This window comes from Amyelois transitella, chromosome 28 (genome assembly GCF_032362555.1).
Source record: "Amyelois transitella isolate CPQ chromosome 28, ilAmyTran1.1, whole genome shotgun sequence".
Taxonomy (NCBI): domain Eukaryota; kingdom Metazoa; phylum Arthropoda; class Insecta; order Lepidoptera; family Pyralidae; genus Amyelois; species Amyelois transitella.
In genome coordinates, this window is record NC_083531.1 from 5,087,099 (window position 1) to 5,100,780 (window position 13,682).

A 13,682-nucleotide genomic window follows, 5' to 3' on the forward strand; every position below is an offset into this window, starting at 1 on the left:
TAAGATAAAAAAATACAAATATTAAAACATACTTCACATTCAAACAACAAAATGCTAAAATTCTTTGAAATTGTTTGTTTAATTTACACGGTTTTCTTCCCCTGGCTTTAGTTGAGGTTGTATCCTCATCACTCTGGAGAGGAGCCCGGGGTATGCCTTTGACCAAGGACCCTAGATTAGGTGAGTCAGGTTTTACACGAAGCGACTCCCATCTGACCTCCGCAATCTGAATGTGTAGGTTTCCTCACGATGTTTTCCCTTACCGTAAACGCAACGGTTAGTATTCAAACTAATGTACATAACTTTGAAAATAGTCATTGGTACACGGCCGAGGTAAAGGTGCCGTCATAATTTTTTATATTCACGTCATGGATGTTCAGAAATGACACGTGTGGTGGCTGCGGGATGGACAATGTGGGTATGTGGACATATGCCCAACAATATGCCAGGAACAATGCAGCTCACAAATCAAATGTTATGTAGCTATTGCGCTTTATTTAAACTTACCAAATTGTTCATCCTTTCTTACGATATAAGACCGCGAATACGCAAACATAGCTAGAACCCCAAAGCCGGGCAGAGATCCGCCCTGACCAACAGCGCCGTCCATCATAAATAGTTATCTGCAAACATATAAATATGTATGTAGTGTCAAACAACTCAGACAGGTTGTAAGTACTTATGTAGGTTGATATACACACGTACCTCCAAAACCCCTTACTCGTGAAAATTATTTGGGAGGTCACCACTTAAACACGTAACAAATGGGTTCAGTTCCTAAAACCTGATAAACGCGGTCGAGTGGGAAGGCCTAGATGAACGTACCTTGACCAAAACATGGACGTCCTGGTCCAGGCGAAAAGTCTATACCTACGAGCTTTAATTAAGAGTTATGAATGTGGGTGAAGCGAAAGAAGTGTACAGGGATCGTGGTAAGAGGAAGAAAGATGTAGTTTCTGCCTTCATCTCTGGGAAGGGGACGTGATTTTATGTACATATTCACGTACCTACAATGCTTTATCCACTAAGCAACTTGGCACTGTTGCAGTACGCCACTCAAACCACACAGAACAACGATTAAATAATATTAGCCACTATCTTCATCGTTCACAGGACTTTGGTTAAAATAGAATCAAATCATGACAAAAAGCTGAGAAAACACTTATATACGCACTATCTACTTCAGTAGGATTTATTTTTAGTAAATAAACATATTCTATTCTTAAGTATTAGAGTATCGGGTATCGACTTAAATTATAATAAATTTGAAGGTAGTTTTAAAAAGATATCTGTCACTGTCACACTTGCTGTCTGACATTGACAGACACTAAGCGACTTTGTAGATCTGTCAGACTCATTGTCATTGCCATTCTCTTGTGTCAATATCAGCTGATTGCTGATTTAGCGTTTTGTTTACGGGAGATATTTTACCTGTATTAACCATTATCAAATTCTAATATAAGTTTTCTTTATATAAGTACACACGGCGAAAAAATAGTTAATTATGAATTTCAATAACGCCGTATCACTCGTCTGTTAGAACTTGTTCAACTATCTGTGAATCAAGCGCAGTGGATTGAGACATTACTATTAAATAGCAATTACTTTACAGGTGTATGTTAGATCTTGAAATAATACAATGGAGATTACAATGTTCAAGATGCACATTCAAAATTCTGTTACTTACTTGAGGGTTTATAAAAACGTAATTACGTATTTAAGATAATTTGAAGTAAATTATTGCATGTGAACGAACACATAATATTTCGTAAGTCGTAAATTACCAATGAAGTAAGAATAGAGTCTGCCACAGATATTAATATAAATTGAAATGTCTTGGACAGATAGGACACTCATTGGTTCACCTTTTAGTTTTCCCCTTTATATGCGTCTCGCTGTCGTCATCCCACACGGCCCTGGGGTCCGCTTTCCGTCATTCCGGCGAGCGACACTCGCGCTATGCGCATTATTTATTTATTTAAACTTTATTGCAAAATACAAATGTATAGCACAATTAGCGGACTTAATGCTAAAAGTATTATCTACCAGTCAACCATTGGGTATGACAGAGAACTTTAAGTGTGGGTTCAAACTAAATAAATATATTTATACCTACACAAAATATAAAATAAAATAATTATAATAGACATATAAACTACAATTAAGTGAATTCCAAAGCATAACAGCCATATCGGCGAAGGAATTGGAGGCAAAACCTGTACGGTGAAAAGGAGTAGCAAGAGCTAACTTATTTGAAGAACGTAGAATTCTTTCAAGAGTGGAACTTAATAGTTGGAAGTCTTTTTATGATAGTCTGGGGCAAGCTGATTAATGAGTAAGTTACAGAGCTGACATAAAATGTGAAGACTTCTTCGGTTACGGATTGAGAGCCATTTTAGCCGAGAACGATATTCAGAAATATGATCGTATTTCCGAAGGCAGAATATAAACCTGCTACAATTGTTAAGAAGGCGTTCTAATTTGTTGAGATTAATTATTGTTATTATTACTGTTATCGGCTGATAGAGAGATTGGCTCTTGTGACTTGTGGCGTAGAGATGTCGCCACATATTCATAGGTGGTCCACAAACCTACTATCGATAGTTGAGTAAACCCGTGGAAGTGGACTAGGTATCGGTCGGCAACACTAAACAGGGACATGGAGAAGAGAGAAGTTAAAACCAGATTGGAAAGATCAATATTTATTATCTGCACTTACACTTTATGAAGGTAATGGGGTCGTGAGAGTCGGCGAGCAGCCCGCTTAGAGATAACACGACCTTACCTTAAGGCTCGTGCAGCGTGCGGCCGACTAGCGACCAGCGACTGATTTACGGTTCTGAAGGAGGTTCGCGTGATTTCGTACATCGTTAACGATAGAAATTATGTCAGATACCAATGAAACAATCTCAGTTCTAGTTGCAGTAGGTAGTTAGTTTTTTTGTCTTTACAGTTTAACCAGTGAAAAATCAAATTGCAACATTGTAAATTGTTTTTTGTAATCCGATATTTTGTCAAAAGATCGTTGCCTAAGTCACCCGCATTTTCGCTTTTAAACACACACCATTAAAATACATACATATTATAGTTTCATTTCCGTGTGTGGTAGCTAGCTGCAATATATAGTATAGCTAAGTCTGTGACGGTCTTAAATCGCAAGTGCAGCGCAGGTCGTATGAATGTTCGCTAGTCGTCGGTCGGTGGCACACTGCAGTTCGCCGTTTAATTACACAAGTTCAATCCAGTCTGTCCGAATCGGTCAGACTGAGGTCGGCCGAAGTCCGCGGCACGCTGCACAAATCCTTAGGGACGCAGTGCTGGCAAAAAGAAGGACGTCCGCCGTCGCGAGTCTCTTTATATAAGGGTGAGGCGCAGGACTGACACAGACACGTCACAAGTTCCTTTCTTGTATCGTCAACCCGAGCGCAGGATGCGCCTGTGATTACGGTCTAAAAGTGAGTCAGTGAGGCAATGAGTCGTAACAGTGCCTAGTCCTGCGCCGTCCTTCATATTAGCCCTTATTTGAAGATTTCAGTTTGCGGCGTCATCTCCCATTCACTTATAAAGTGTAATACATAAATAATAAATAAATAGAGCCACAGTATATCAATTGCCTGTATGTTCTAAGATGGACTGTGAAATTACTCTTCTGACTTAAATTTTATGACACGCATCACATTCGTAGGTTTTCTATACCAGTATGAGTTAAATGATGTGATAATAAAGTGCTCTCCATATTAAATCGACGTTGGCACACGTCACATTAATAAGGTTGTTCACCAGTGTGAGTTCTTCTGTGTTTTGTTAAATTACTCTTCTTATTAAATCGGTGTTGACACACGTCACATTCATAAGGTTTTTTACCAGTATGAGTTCTAAAGTGTCTTTTTAAACTACTCCTCTCATTAAATCTGTGGTGACACACCTCACATTCATAAGGTTTTTTACCAGTATGAGTTCTAAGGTGTCTTTTTAAACTACTTCTCTCATTAAATCTGCGTTGACACACCTCACATTCATAAGGTTTTTTACCAGTATGAGTTCTAAGGTGTCTTTTTAAACTACTCCTCGTATTAAATCTGCGTTGACACACGTCACATTCATAAGGTTTTTCGCCAGTGTGAGTTCTCCTGTGTTTTGTTAAATCACTCTTCTGAACAAATCGATGTTGACACACGTCACATTCATAAGGTTTTTCACCAATATGAGTTCTAACGTGTCTTTTTAAACTACTCCTCGTATTAAATCTGCGTTGACACACGTCACATTCATAAGGTTTTTCGCCAGTGTGAGTTCTACTGTGTTTTGTTAAATCACCCTTCTGAACAAATCCGCGTTGACACACGTCACATTCATAAGGTTTTTCGCCAGTATGAGTTCTACGATGTTGTAATAAGTTTCCCTTTAAATTAAATCGGCGTTGACACACTTCACATTCATAAGGTTTTTCGCCAGTGTGAGTTCTCCTGTGGTTTGTTAAATCACCCTTCTGAACAAATCCGCGTTGACACACGTCACATTCATAAGGTTTTTCGCCAGTGTGAGTTCTATAATGTCTGTCAAATTTGGATTTAAATTTAAAACGTCTATCACAAACATCACATTGGAGTGGACCCTGACCACTCCGTGACGTTGACTCTCGTCGAGACTCGCGCTGTGTCCTGTTGGTTGTACTTCCTGCACCTGGTTGCCGTTTGTCAGCTCCCGATGTGTCAGCTGACGCAGTATCTGTAATTAATAAATAATATAATAATAATAAATAAATACAAATATTAAAACATGCTTCAAATTCAATGTGCTAAAATTCTTTGAAAACTGTTTAATTTTGACGGCTTTCCTCCCCTGGCTTTAGACGAGGTTGCATCCTCATCACTCTGGAGAGGAGACCGGGGTATGCCTTTCACCATGAACCCTAGATTGGGTGAGACAGGTTTTTACACGAAGCGACTCCCATCTGACCTCCGCAGGTAAACTCTCCTCTCCTTTGCAGGTAAATCTAACATCTAGTCGCCTAAATGTGTAGGTTTCCTCACGATGTTTTCCCTGACCGTAAACGCATCGGCTAGCATTTAAACTAATGTACATAACTTTGAAAATAGTCATTGGTACACGGCCGAGGTAAAGGTGCCGTCATTCAATATTCACGTCATGGATGTTCAGAAATGACACGTGTGGTGGCTGCGGGATGGACAATGTGGGTATGTGGACATATGCCCAACAATATGCCAGGAACAATGCAGCTCACAAATCAAATTTTATGTGGCTATTGCGCTTTATTGAAACTTACCAAATTGATCATCCTTTCTTACGATATAAGACCGCGAATACGCATAGATAGATAGAACGTCAAAGCTGGGCAGAGATCCGCCCTGACCAACAGCACCGTCCATCACAAATAGTTGTCTGCAAGAATATAAATTATAATATATCTATGTAGTGTCAAACAAATCAGGCAGGTTGTAAGTACTTATGTGGGTTAATATACACATCTACCTCCAAAACACTTACAATACAATACAAATACGCAGTCGAGTGGGAAGGCCTAAATGAACGTTCCTTGACCAAAAGAGGAAATCCTGGTCCAGGCGAAAAGTCTATACCTACGAGCTTTCATTAAGAGTTATGAATGTGGGTGAAGCGAAAGAAGTGTACAGGGATCGTGGTAAGAGGAAGAAAGATGTAGTTTCTACCTTCCTCTCTGGGAAAGAGACGTGATTTTATGTATTTAGGTACGTACCTACAATGCTTTATCCACTAAGCAACTTGGTACTGTTGCAGTACGCCACTCAAACCACACAGAATAGCGATTATTTATTATTAGCCACTATCTTCATCGTTTACCAGACTGGCTAAGATTTGGTTGGTTAAAATAGAATCAAATCATGACAAATAGCTGAGAAAACACTTATACACGCACTATCTACTTCAGTAGGTTTTAGTTTTAGTAAATAAACATATTCTATTCTACAGTATTAGAATATCGGGTATCGACTTAAATTATAATAATTTTGAAGGTAGTTTTAAAAAGATATCTGTCACTGTCACACTTGCTGTCTGACATTGACAGACACTAAGGGCACGGCAGCGTGTCCCCGACTTTGTAGATCTGTCAGACTCATTGTCATTGCCATTCTCCTGTGTCAATATCAGCTGCATGCTGATTTAGCGTTTTGTTTACGGCAGATATTTTACTTGCATAAACCATTTATCAATTTCGATACTAAGTTTTCTTTATTTAATTACCCACGGCGAAAAAATGGTAATTATGGATTTCAACAACGCCGTATCACTCGTCTATAAGAACTTGTTCAACTATCTGTGAATCTAGCACAGTGGATTGAGACATTACTATTAAATAGCAATTACTTTACAGGTGTACGTTAGATCTTGAAATAATACAATGGAGATCATAATCTTAAAGATGCACAATTAAATGTCTGTTACTTTCTTGAGAGTTTATAAAAACGTATTTACGTATTTAAGATAATTTGAAGTAAATTATTGCGTGTGGACGAACACATAATATTGCGTAAGTCGTAAATTACCATATAAGTAAGAATCAAGTCTGCCACAGATATTAGTATAAATTAAAATGTCTTGGACAGATAAGACACTCATTGGTTCACCGTTTAGTTCCTCCCTTGATATGCACATAGCGTATTTATCTACAACAGCTTCCTCTCTCCTTCTCGCCCCCGCGTGTTAGCCTGCACTAGGTCTCGCTGTCGTCATCCGACACGGCCCTAGGGTCCGCTGTCCGTCATTCCGATGAGCGACACTCCCGCTATGCGCATTAGATAAATTAAGCTCAGATAAATTATTACATAGATATAGTGCTGATTAATTCCACTAAATTAGTCTCTTTCTTTTTACCTTATAAGGAAAGGTGATAAGTATCATTTCGTCAGTTACTAGTGGCCACTTGTCACAAATAATACAGTATCAACGGTCTTTCCTAAGATGTATCTGTACACTGGCGTTTCATTCCATGACCTATAAATAAAACGTTTGTTTATCCTTCTTAATAGGTAATTAGTTTCCGGCTGGCTCTTGCTACAGTCGCAGGGATCTTCGGGATTTATTTTCGTATAATAAGTACCTAAGTGAACAATAGTCATTTAAGAAGGTGTAAAAACATTCTGCTATTATCTTTGCAACTTGGTTGGGGTCCGCCTTTGACCGAGATCCTGGAGTGGGCAGTCAGGTAATTCAAGATACGATTCTTGTCTGAATTCGTTAAATTTATTATAGCGGAAGCGATGAGTCTGTTTCAACCGCCACCAAAGGGAAGACCTTCCGCCAGGATAGGTGTTATGCCTGAAGGAATGCGGATCCGACGATCGTCGTGGGTCATCCTGCATTTCCGCCGTAGGCGGAAATGTGGGGTAGCTGTTCAGGGATTGTGGCCCTCTTCAGCGGATGTCTACGCTGCCTGCAACGGCAGGCAGGTCACGAGCGTGGCCGTGGCGGCCACTAATGAGGTCTTCCTCTTCCTGCGGGGTCAACGGGCGCCGCGGGTGCGGCGCCTGCAGTGGTGTTCGCTGCGAAGATGGCTTCTCTCGGCGATGGCCAGTGTCTTCGGTCCGGCGGGCGAGCGTGGAGTGGCGCGATACCCACAAGGTGCGGGTGCGCCGACCTGTCCGCCCTGCCGAACATATCGCCGGCCAGACGCGAGATGAACGCGTCCAGGCCCTCCCATTTGAGGTCCCGCTGGATCGTCGCGTTCCTCACGTACCGTGGGGCCCTGACGATGTCGCGGAGACATTGGTTCTCTTGTGCACGGAGACGTCGCCTGTTTGTCTCCGCAACATAGGCGTACCACGCCTGGGCTGCGTACGTGAGGCGGGATCTGACGTAGGTTTTGTAGATCCCGAGCTTCGTCTTCAGCGGGAGGCTGGAGGAGAGGACTGGACGCAGTCTTCCCCTGGCCATCTTCACAGTTTGCACCACTGAATCGACGTGGGTCTTCAGGCGAAGTCCACGGTCGATCTTGACCCCGAGGTAGGTGACGTGTGGCTGCCACGCCACGTCCTTCCCGAAGAGCTTCAGCGGCGGCGGTGGGGCGGCGTTCTTGGAGATAATGGCCTGCGTTTTCGCCACGTTCACCGACAGTCTCCACTTCTGGAGCCAATCTGGCAGGGCGTCGAGTGCCTTTTGGAGTTTCTTGGCGGCGTGCTTCGCGTTTATGGATTTCGCGAAGTACGCCGCGTCGTCGGCGTATAGAGCCAGCTTGGCTCCATCGGCGACCGGGATGTCGTCGGTGTACGCAGCGTAGCAGGCCGGGCTCAAGCAGCTGCCCTGGGGAACGCCAGCCCGGACGGGTTTCTCCGAAGAAACGGCGTCTTCGACCGCCACCCTGATCTTCCGCTCGTTCAGGAAGGAGGCCACAATCCTTGTTAGTCTTCTGGGAAGTTGGCTCTTCGACAGTTTGTACAGCAACCCCTCGTGCCATACTCTGTCGAAGGCCTTCTCATTGTCGAGGAGCACGACAGCCACGGTCTCCTTGCGGTTGGCAGCAGCTGAGATCTCGCCAAGGAGTCTGGCAATCTGGAGCGTCGTGGAGTGTTCGGGCCGGAACCCGAACTGCTCGGCGCGCGGCGTGATGTGCGGCAGCATGAGGCCGAGCAGCAGTTTTTCGAACACCTTCGAGAGGGCGCTGAGAAGCGTAATGGGCCGGTAGCTCTCAGGCTTGCGGAGGTCCTTTCCCGGCTTGGGCAAGAGGATCACCCTTCCGGTCTTCCATTGTTGCGGGTAGTGGCCCGAGCGCAGAATGCCGTTGAAGAGGCGCGTCACCGCCGTGATGAATCCCGGCGGTAGGTGGCGAAGCGCCTCGTTCGTGACGTTGTCTGCGCCCGGGGCTTTCCTGGGCTTCAGCTTCAGGATGGTCCTCTTGACCTGGCCGGGAGTGAATAATGCCGCATCCTCAAGCTCCGGTACCGGCTCCGCAAGGTACTCCCGAAGGTGCTCGATGACGCTGTCGTGGTGGGCCTGGTCCACGATCGGGTTCGGCGTGAACTGACGCTCCAGATGTTCGGCGAAGATCTCAGCCCTGTCTTCGGCCTTGAATCGTGGGAGGCCATCAGCTGCCAGCAGCGGCCGGACGGGTTGTGGCACGCCCGACAACTGCCGGCAGAGGCGGTGAACGGAGGGGATATCACCGCCTACCGATAAGAGGTGGTTCTCCCACGATCTGGCTGCGTGCTCCTCTAGTTTGTCCTTGATTGTCTCCACCAGCTTGTTCAGGTCGGCTTTGAGTGTTGGGCAGCGAGTACTCATCCACAGCCTCCGCATTCTTCGCTTCCGCTCCAGCAGCGCGGTGAGGTGCGCCGGGAGCGGCTCGGGTTTGGCGGTGGCCGGCACGGGGGTCCGTGTGGCGTCGAGAGCGTGCTGGATGCTGCGGGTGATGGCACTCGCCGCAAGCTCGACCTCTTCGCTGGTGGAGACCCGCTTGAAGGCGACACTGGCCTTGTCGCCCACAATTTTGTCCTCGAAGTGGTCCCATTTTATTTTGGATGTTCTCCTCGGCAGCGTGACCCTCGCCGGAAGGTCCCGGAGGATGAGAAGAACCGGCCGGTGATCTGACGGCAGGTCCGGGTAGACGTGCAGTGTTGGCAGCGCTGTCAGCCCTCTGTGGGCCACGATGTCGATGGTGTCGGAGCCTCCCAACGTGTCGGTGTGGGTGGGTTCGTCCGGCCCCAACAGCTCGAAGTCGTGGTCCACAGCGGCCTGAAGAAGGAGTCTTCCGCTTCGGTTGACCCTCGTGGAGTTCCAGGCTGTGTGCTTGGCGTTGAAGTCGCCAGCCACAAGCGTTGGCGTGGTGGTGTTCAGCAGGGACCAAAGCTCGTTGGTGTCGAGCTTGGCCCCTGGCGGTATATACGTAGCAAACAGCCGCAGCTCGCGGCCGGCGACGCTGACGAGCACGCCGAGGGCGTACATCGTCTGGAACTCCACGTGGGGGATGGGCTGATGAATAATGTTGCGCTTCACCAACACTGCAAGTCCCCGGTAGGCGTATCCACTGACCGGGCTCTTCTCATCCTTCCGGTATGTGATGTAGTTGGGGATGCCAAACTTTTGGTCATCCCGCAGGTGGGTCTCGCTGACGAGGAGAACATCGATGTGCTGCTCCCGGAGGAAGTTGGCCAGCAAGTGTTTCTTCCTCCGGAGCGATTCCGCGTTCCAATACACGATCCTCAGAGGCGTACCATCCATAATTAAAGGTTAGGGGTGGGTACGCCTCTGAGGGGGGCCGCGGGAACAAGGGCGGCCAGCAGTGCCTGCATCTGCTGCACCGACTGCACCAGCGCGTAGAAATGCTCCGGTGGGATCGGCGCAGCCGAGGCAGGCGCGGGAACGGTTTGAGGTGCCGGGGGAGGCGGCACGGTTGCAGCCGCTTCTTCCTCCGCCACGGGGGCAGAGCTCACAGCGGCGGCATTCTTCTTCTTCTTCTTCTTTCTCTTCTTCTTTGGGAGCTCTGCTCCCCTGGCGGTCGGTGGGTTTGCAGGGGCCATCAGTGAGGCCTCTGCTGCTTCGGTTGTGGTGTTTTGTGGCGTGGGGGCGGTTCCGCTGCGAGCGACCGGGCCAGCCCGTCTGTTTCTGGCCTCGCGCCGCAGCACCGGGCACGAAGAATGATTTGCCGGGTGCGGTCCACCGCAGTTGGTGCAGGTGGCGGGCTGGTCCAATGGCCGCTCGCAGTCCGTGGCCTTGTGGGGCCCTCCGCAGCGCACGCAGACGGTTGCTCGGTGGCAGTTGACCGACGAGTGTCGGAACAACTGGCATCTGTGGCACTGGGCCCTGGCCACGCCTCCACCTTCAGGGTCGGCCAATGAAGTATTTCCTTAACCGTGAATACCTCCTGGCAGTTCTGTGTTCTGGCCAGGAGGGCGAAGAAGACACATCCGGGGCGATCTCCCCTGCCCCGGATGGCTTTGATGGCTTCCACGGTGAAACCCTTCTCCTCCAGGTCTTCTTTAAGCGCGGCCTCCTCCGTGTCGGGCGGCAGCCCGCGGATGGCCACCTTCAAGGGACGGTCCGACGGCAACGAATATGAGTGCCATTGGACGTCCAGAGTGTTGATATACCTCTGGACTGTCCTATATTCGTTGCCGTCCTTTGGCGTAAAGTGCACGCCTCTTCCGCGTGCGACGGCGGCCGGCGAGCGTCCCAGCAGTCGGCTAATTTCCCTGAAATGGACCACCCAGTTGGGCAGGTGGTCCACACAGATCCTTGGGTAGCGCGGCTCCCGGGGCGCTTGTGCCGTCGGCGGGGCGGCTGAGGCGGCAGCGGCGGCGGCGGCGGCGGTGGCGGTGGCTGCGAGGGCTGCGGTTCCAGAGGAGGCCACTGCTGTGGTCGAACTGGAGGCGGCAGGTGTTGAGGTGGTGGGCGGGGCGCGAGGCACCGCTCCCCGTTGTGCCCCTTTTCTTTGGGGAAGCGGGGCTCCGGTGTTAGCCGCTACCCGGGCAAATGATACCGCGGGAGCGGCCAGCGAGGGCGGCGCGCGTTGGGCGGGCGCGTGGGCGGGCGCAAGGGCGGGGGCCTGGGCGGGCGCATGGGCGGGCGGGCGAGCAGCCGCTTGGGCGGGCGGGCAGCTGGTTGGGAGGGCGCCTGGTTGGGCGGGCGGGCGGCTGGTTGGGCGGGCGCCCGGCTGGGCGGGCGGGCGGCTGGTTGGGCGGGCGCCTGGTTAGGCGGGCGGACGTCTGCCTGGGCGGGCGCCTGGGCGGACGCGTGGGCGGGCGCGCGATTTGAGTCCGCCCCCGCTTGGGCGCGGCGCGGGTCCCGGGACTGCCATCTCGGGATCGCTGATCTTCCGGCCGGCGGAGGCTTCATCATTGCATCGGCGGCGGCGGCGGCGGCGGCGGCGGCGGCGGCGGCGGCGGCCTCAGAGCCGCGCTCCGACGCCATTGTGGCCGCGCGCTGCAGGGGGCGGCGGCTTGCTTCCGTCATCGTCAGGTCCGCCATAGACCCCGACGACGACGGCTCCTGCGTGGAGGAGCGGGACTCCTCCTCCCCCATGTTGATGGCGCGCGGCTTCTTCTTTTGGCCTTCTTCTTCTGGGCTGGCCGGCCTCTTCAGGAGGGAGGTAATTACCCTCCCCCTCGGCGTTCCCATATCGACGGGGGGGAGTGCAATCACCCCCCGCCTCGCTGAGTCCAACGCCGTCAGGTCGGCGACCGACGGGGCGACCCCCCGCACCTCATTTTCTTGGAGGCGCAAGTATACGGCCATCCATTGGGCCAACCCCGGCGACAGCCAGTTCCCCTTGACTAGCCGAACGAGAATCTCCGCGTCCCTCTTCATCCATCCCTTTGGGGACAGGGACGCGAGGGGCGCGGGTGTGGATGCGGCGGCGAGGGCGGCGGTAGCGTCGAAGGCGGTCCTGACTGCCGCGGAGGCGTCGGTGGCCGGGGTGACGGCGCTGGCGGCGGCGGTGGTGGCGGCGGCGGCAGCGGCGGCGGCGGCGGCAGCGGCGGCGAAGGAAGTGGCGGCGGCGGTGGCGGCAACGGTGTTGGCCGCGGTGGCGGCAGCGGTGGTGATGGCGGCGGCGGTGACGGCGGCAGTTACATTAGGTGCCGCTGCGGTCGTCGTCGTCGCCGTGTTGGTGTTCGAAACTGCGGCGGCGGGGGCCGCGGCGACGGCATCGGCGGCAGTGAGCGCAGCGGCGACAGCAGCGGCGGAGACGGCGGCGGCGGGCGCGTGAAAAACGCCCGTCGGCGTAGCATACGCCGCTGGTGGCGTATGCGTTAGGGCGATGTCGGGGGAGGGGTGCGGGGGACCCGCACCTACCCCTTCCCTGGGGGGGGGCTCCATTTCGGAGCCCGGACGACGCGCGGGAGTGGAGTCGCTCCCGAGCAGCCGAAGGAACAACGGGGCCGACTACCCAACCCCTTTTCACCGGTGAGACCCGCTGGTGGGAGGCCGGCTACTAGGGGGGTGCGAGCAAATCAGTTCCGAAGTCCTGGCAGGGGTTTCCGCCGGGAGCTATCCTCTCCTACGCAAATATTGTTTGCGGGGTGTTGGGGGGGCGTGGCTACGTCTTCCCCAATCGCGGAAACTGAAGTCGGCTCGTACTCGTAAATTGTTCTTGAAGCGACTGGCGAATCCCTCCGACGATGTTGTGTCGGAGGTTGTATATATGCTCATATTCGTGAAATCTTTGCTTGCGCAATTTTGAATCATTGGCTTGATTCTTTGATTGGCTGTTGTGACTTTTGTGGCGTAGAGATGTCGCCACATATTCATAGTTGATCCACAAACCTACTATCGATAGTTGAGTAAACCCGTGGAAGTGGACTAGGTATCGGTCGGCAACACTAAACAGGGACATGGAGAAGAGAGAAGTTAAAACCAGATTGGAAAGATCAATATTTATTATCTGCACTTACACTTTATGAAGGTAATGGGGTCGTGAGAGTCGGCGAGCAGCCCGCTTAGAGATAACACGACCTTACCTTAGGGCTCGTGCAGCGTGCGGCCGACTAGCGACCAGCGACTGATTTACGGTTCTGAAGGAGGTTCACGTGATTTCATGACATCGTTAACAATAGAAATTATTCCAGATACCAACGAAACAATCTCAGCTATAGATGCGGTTGTAAGTTAGTTTGTTTGTTTGTCTTCAGTTTTCCCAGTAAACTAACTCAAATTGCAACATTGTAAATTTGAATCGACTTTGAGGGAGTCTT

The 13,682-nt window shown here is 50.3% G+C and overlaps 1 protein-coding gene across 1 annotated transcript; it reads right to left on the reverse strand.

The window, feature by feature from the left end:
• Positions 1-10,510: 10,510 nt before the first annotated feature.
• LOC132903582 (ice-structuring glycoprotein-like) lies at positions 10,511-12,807 on the reverse strand. The gene is made up of 2 exons (XM_060952172.1): positions 11,471-12,807; positions 10,511-11,420 (listed from the first exon to the last, which is right to left on the reverse strand). The coding sequence occupies exons 1-2, from the start codon at positions 12,805-12,807 to the stop codon at positions 10,511-10,513; spliced, it is 2,247 nt and encodes a 748-aa protein (XP_060808155.1).
• Between the last annotated feature and the right edge of the window lie 875 nt (positions 12,808-13,682).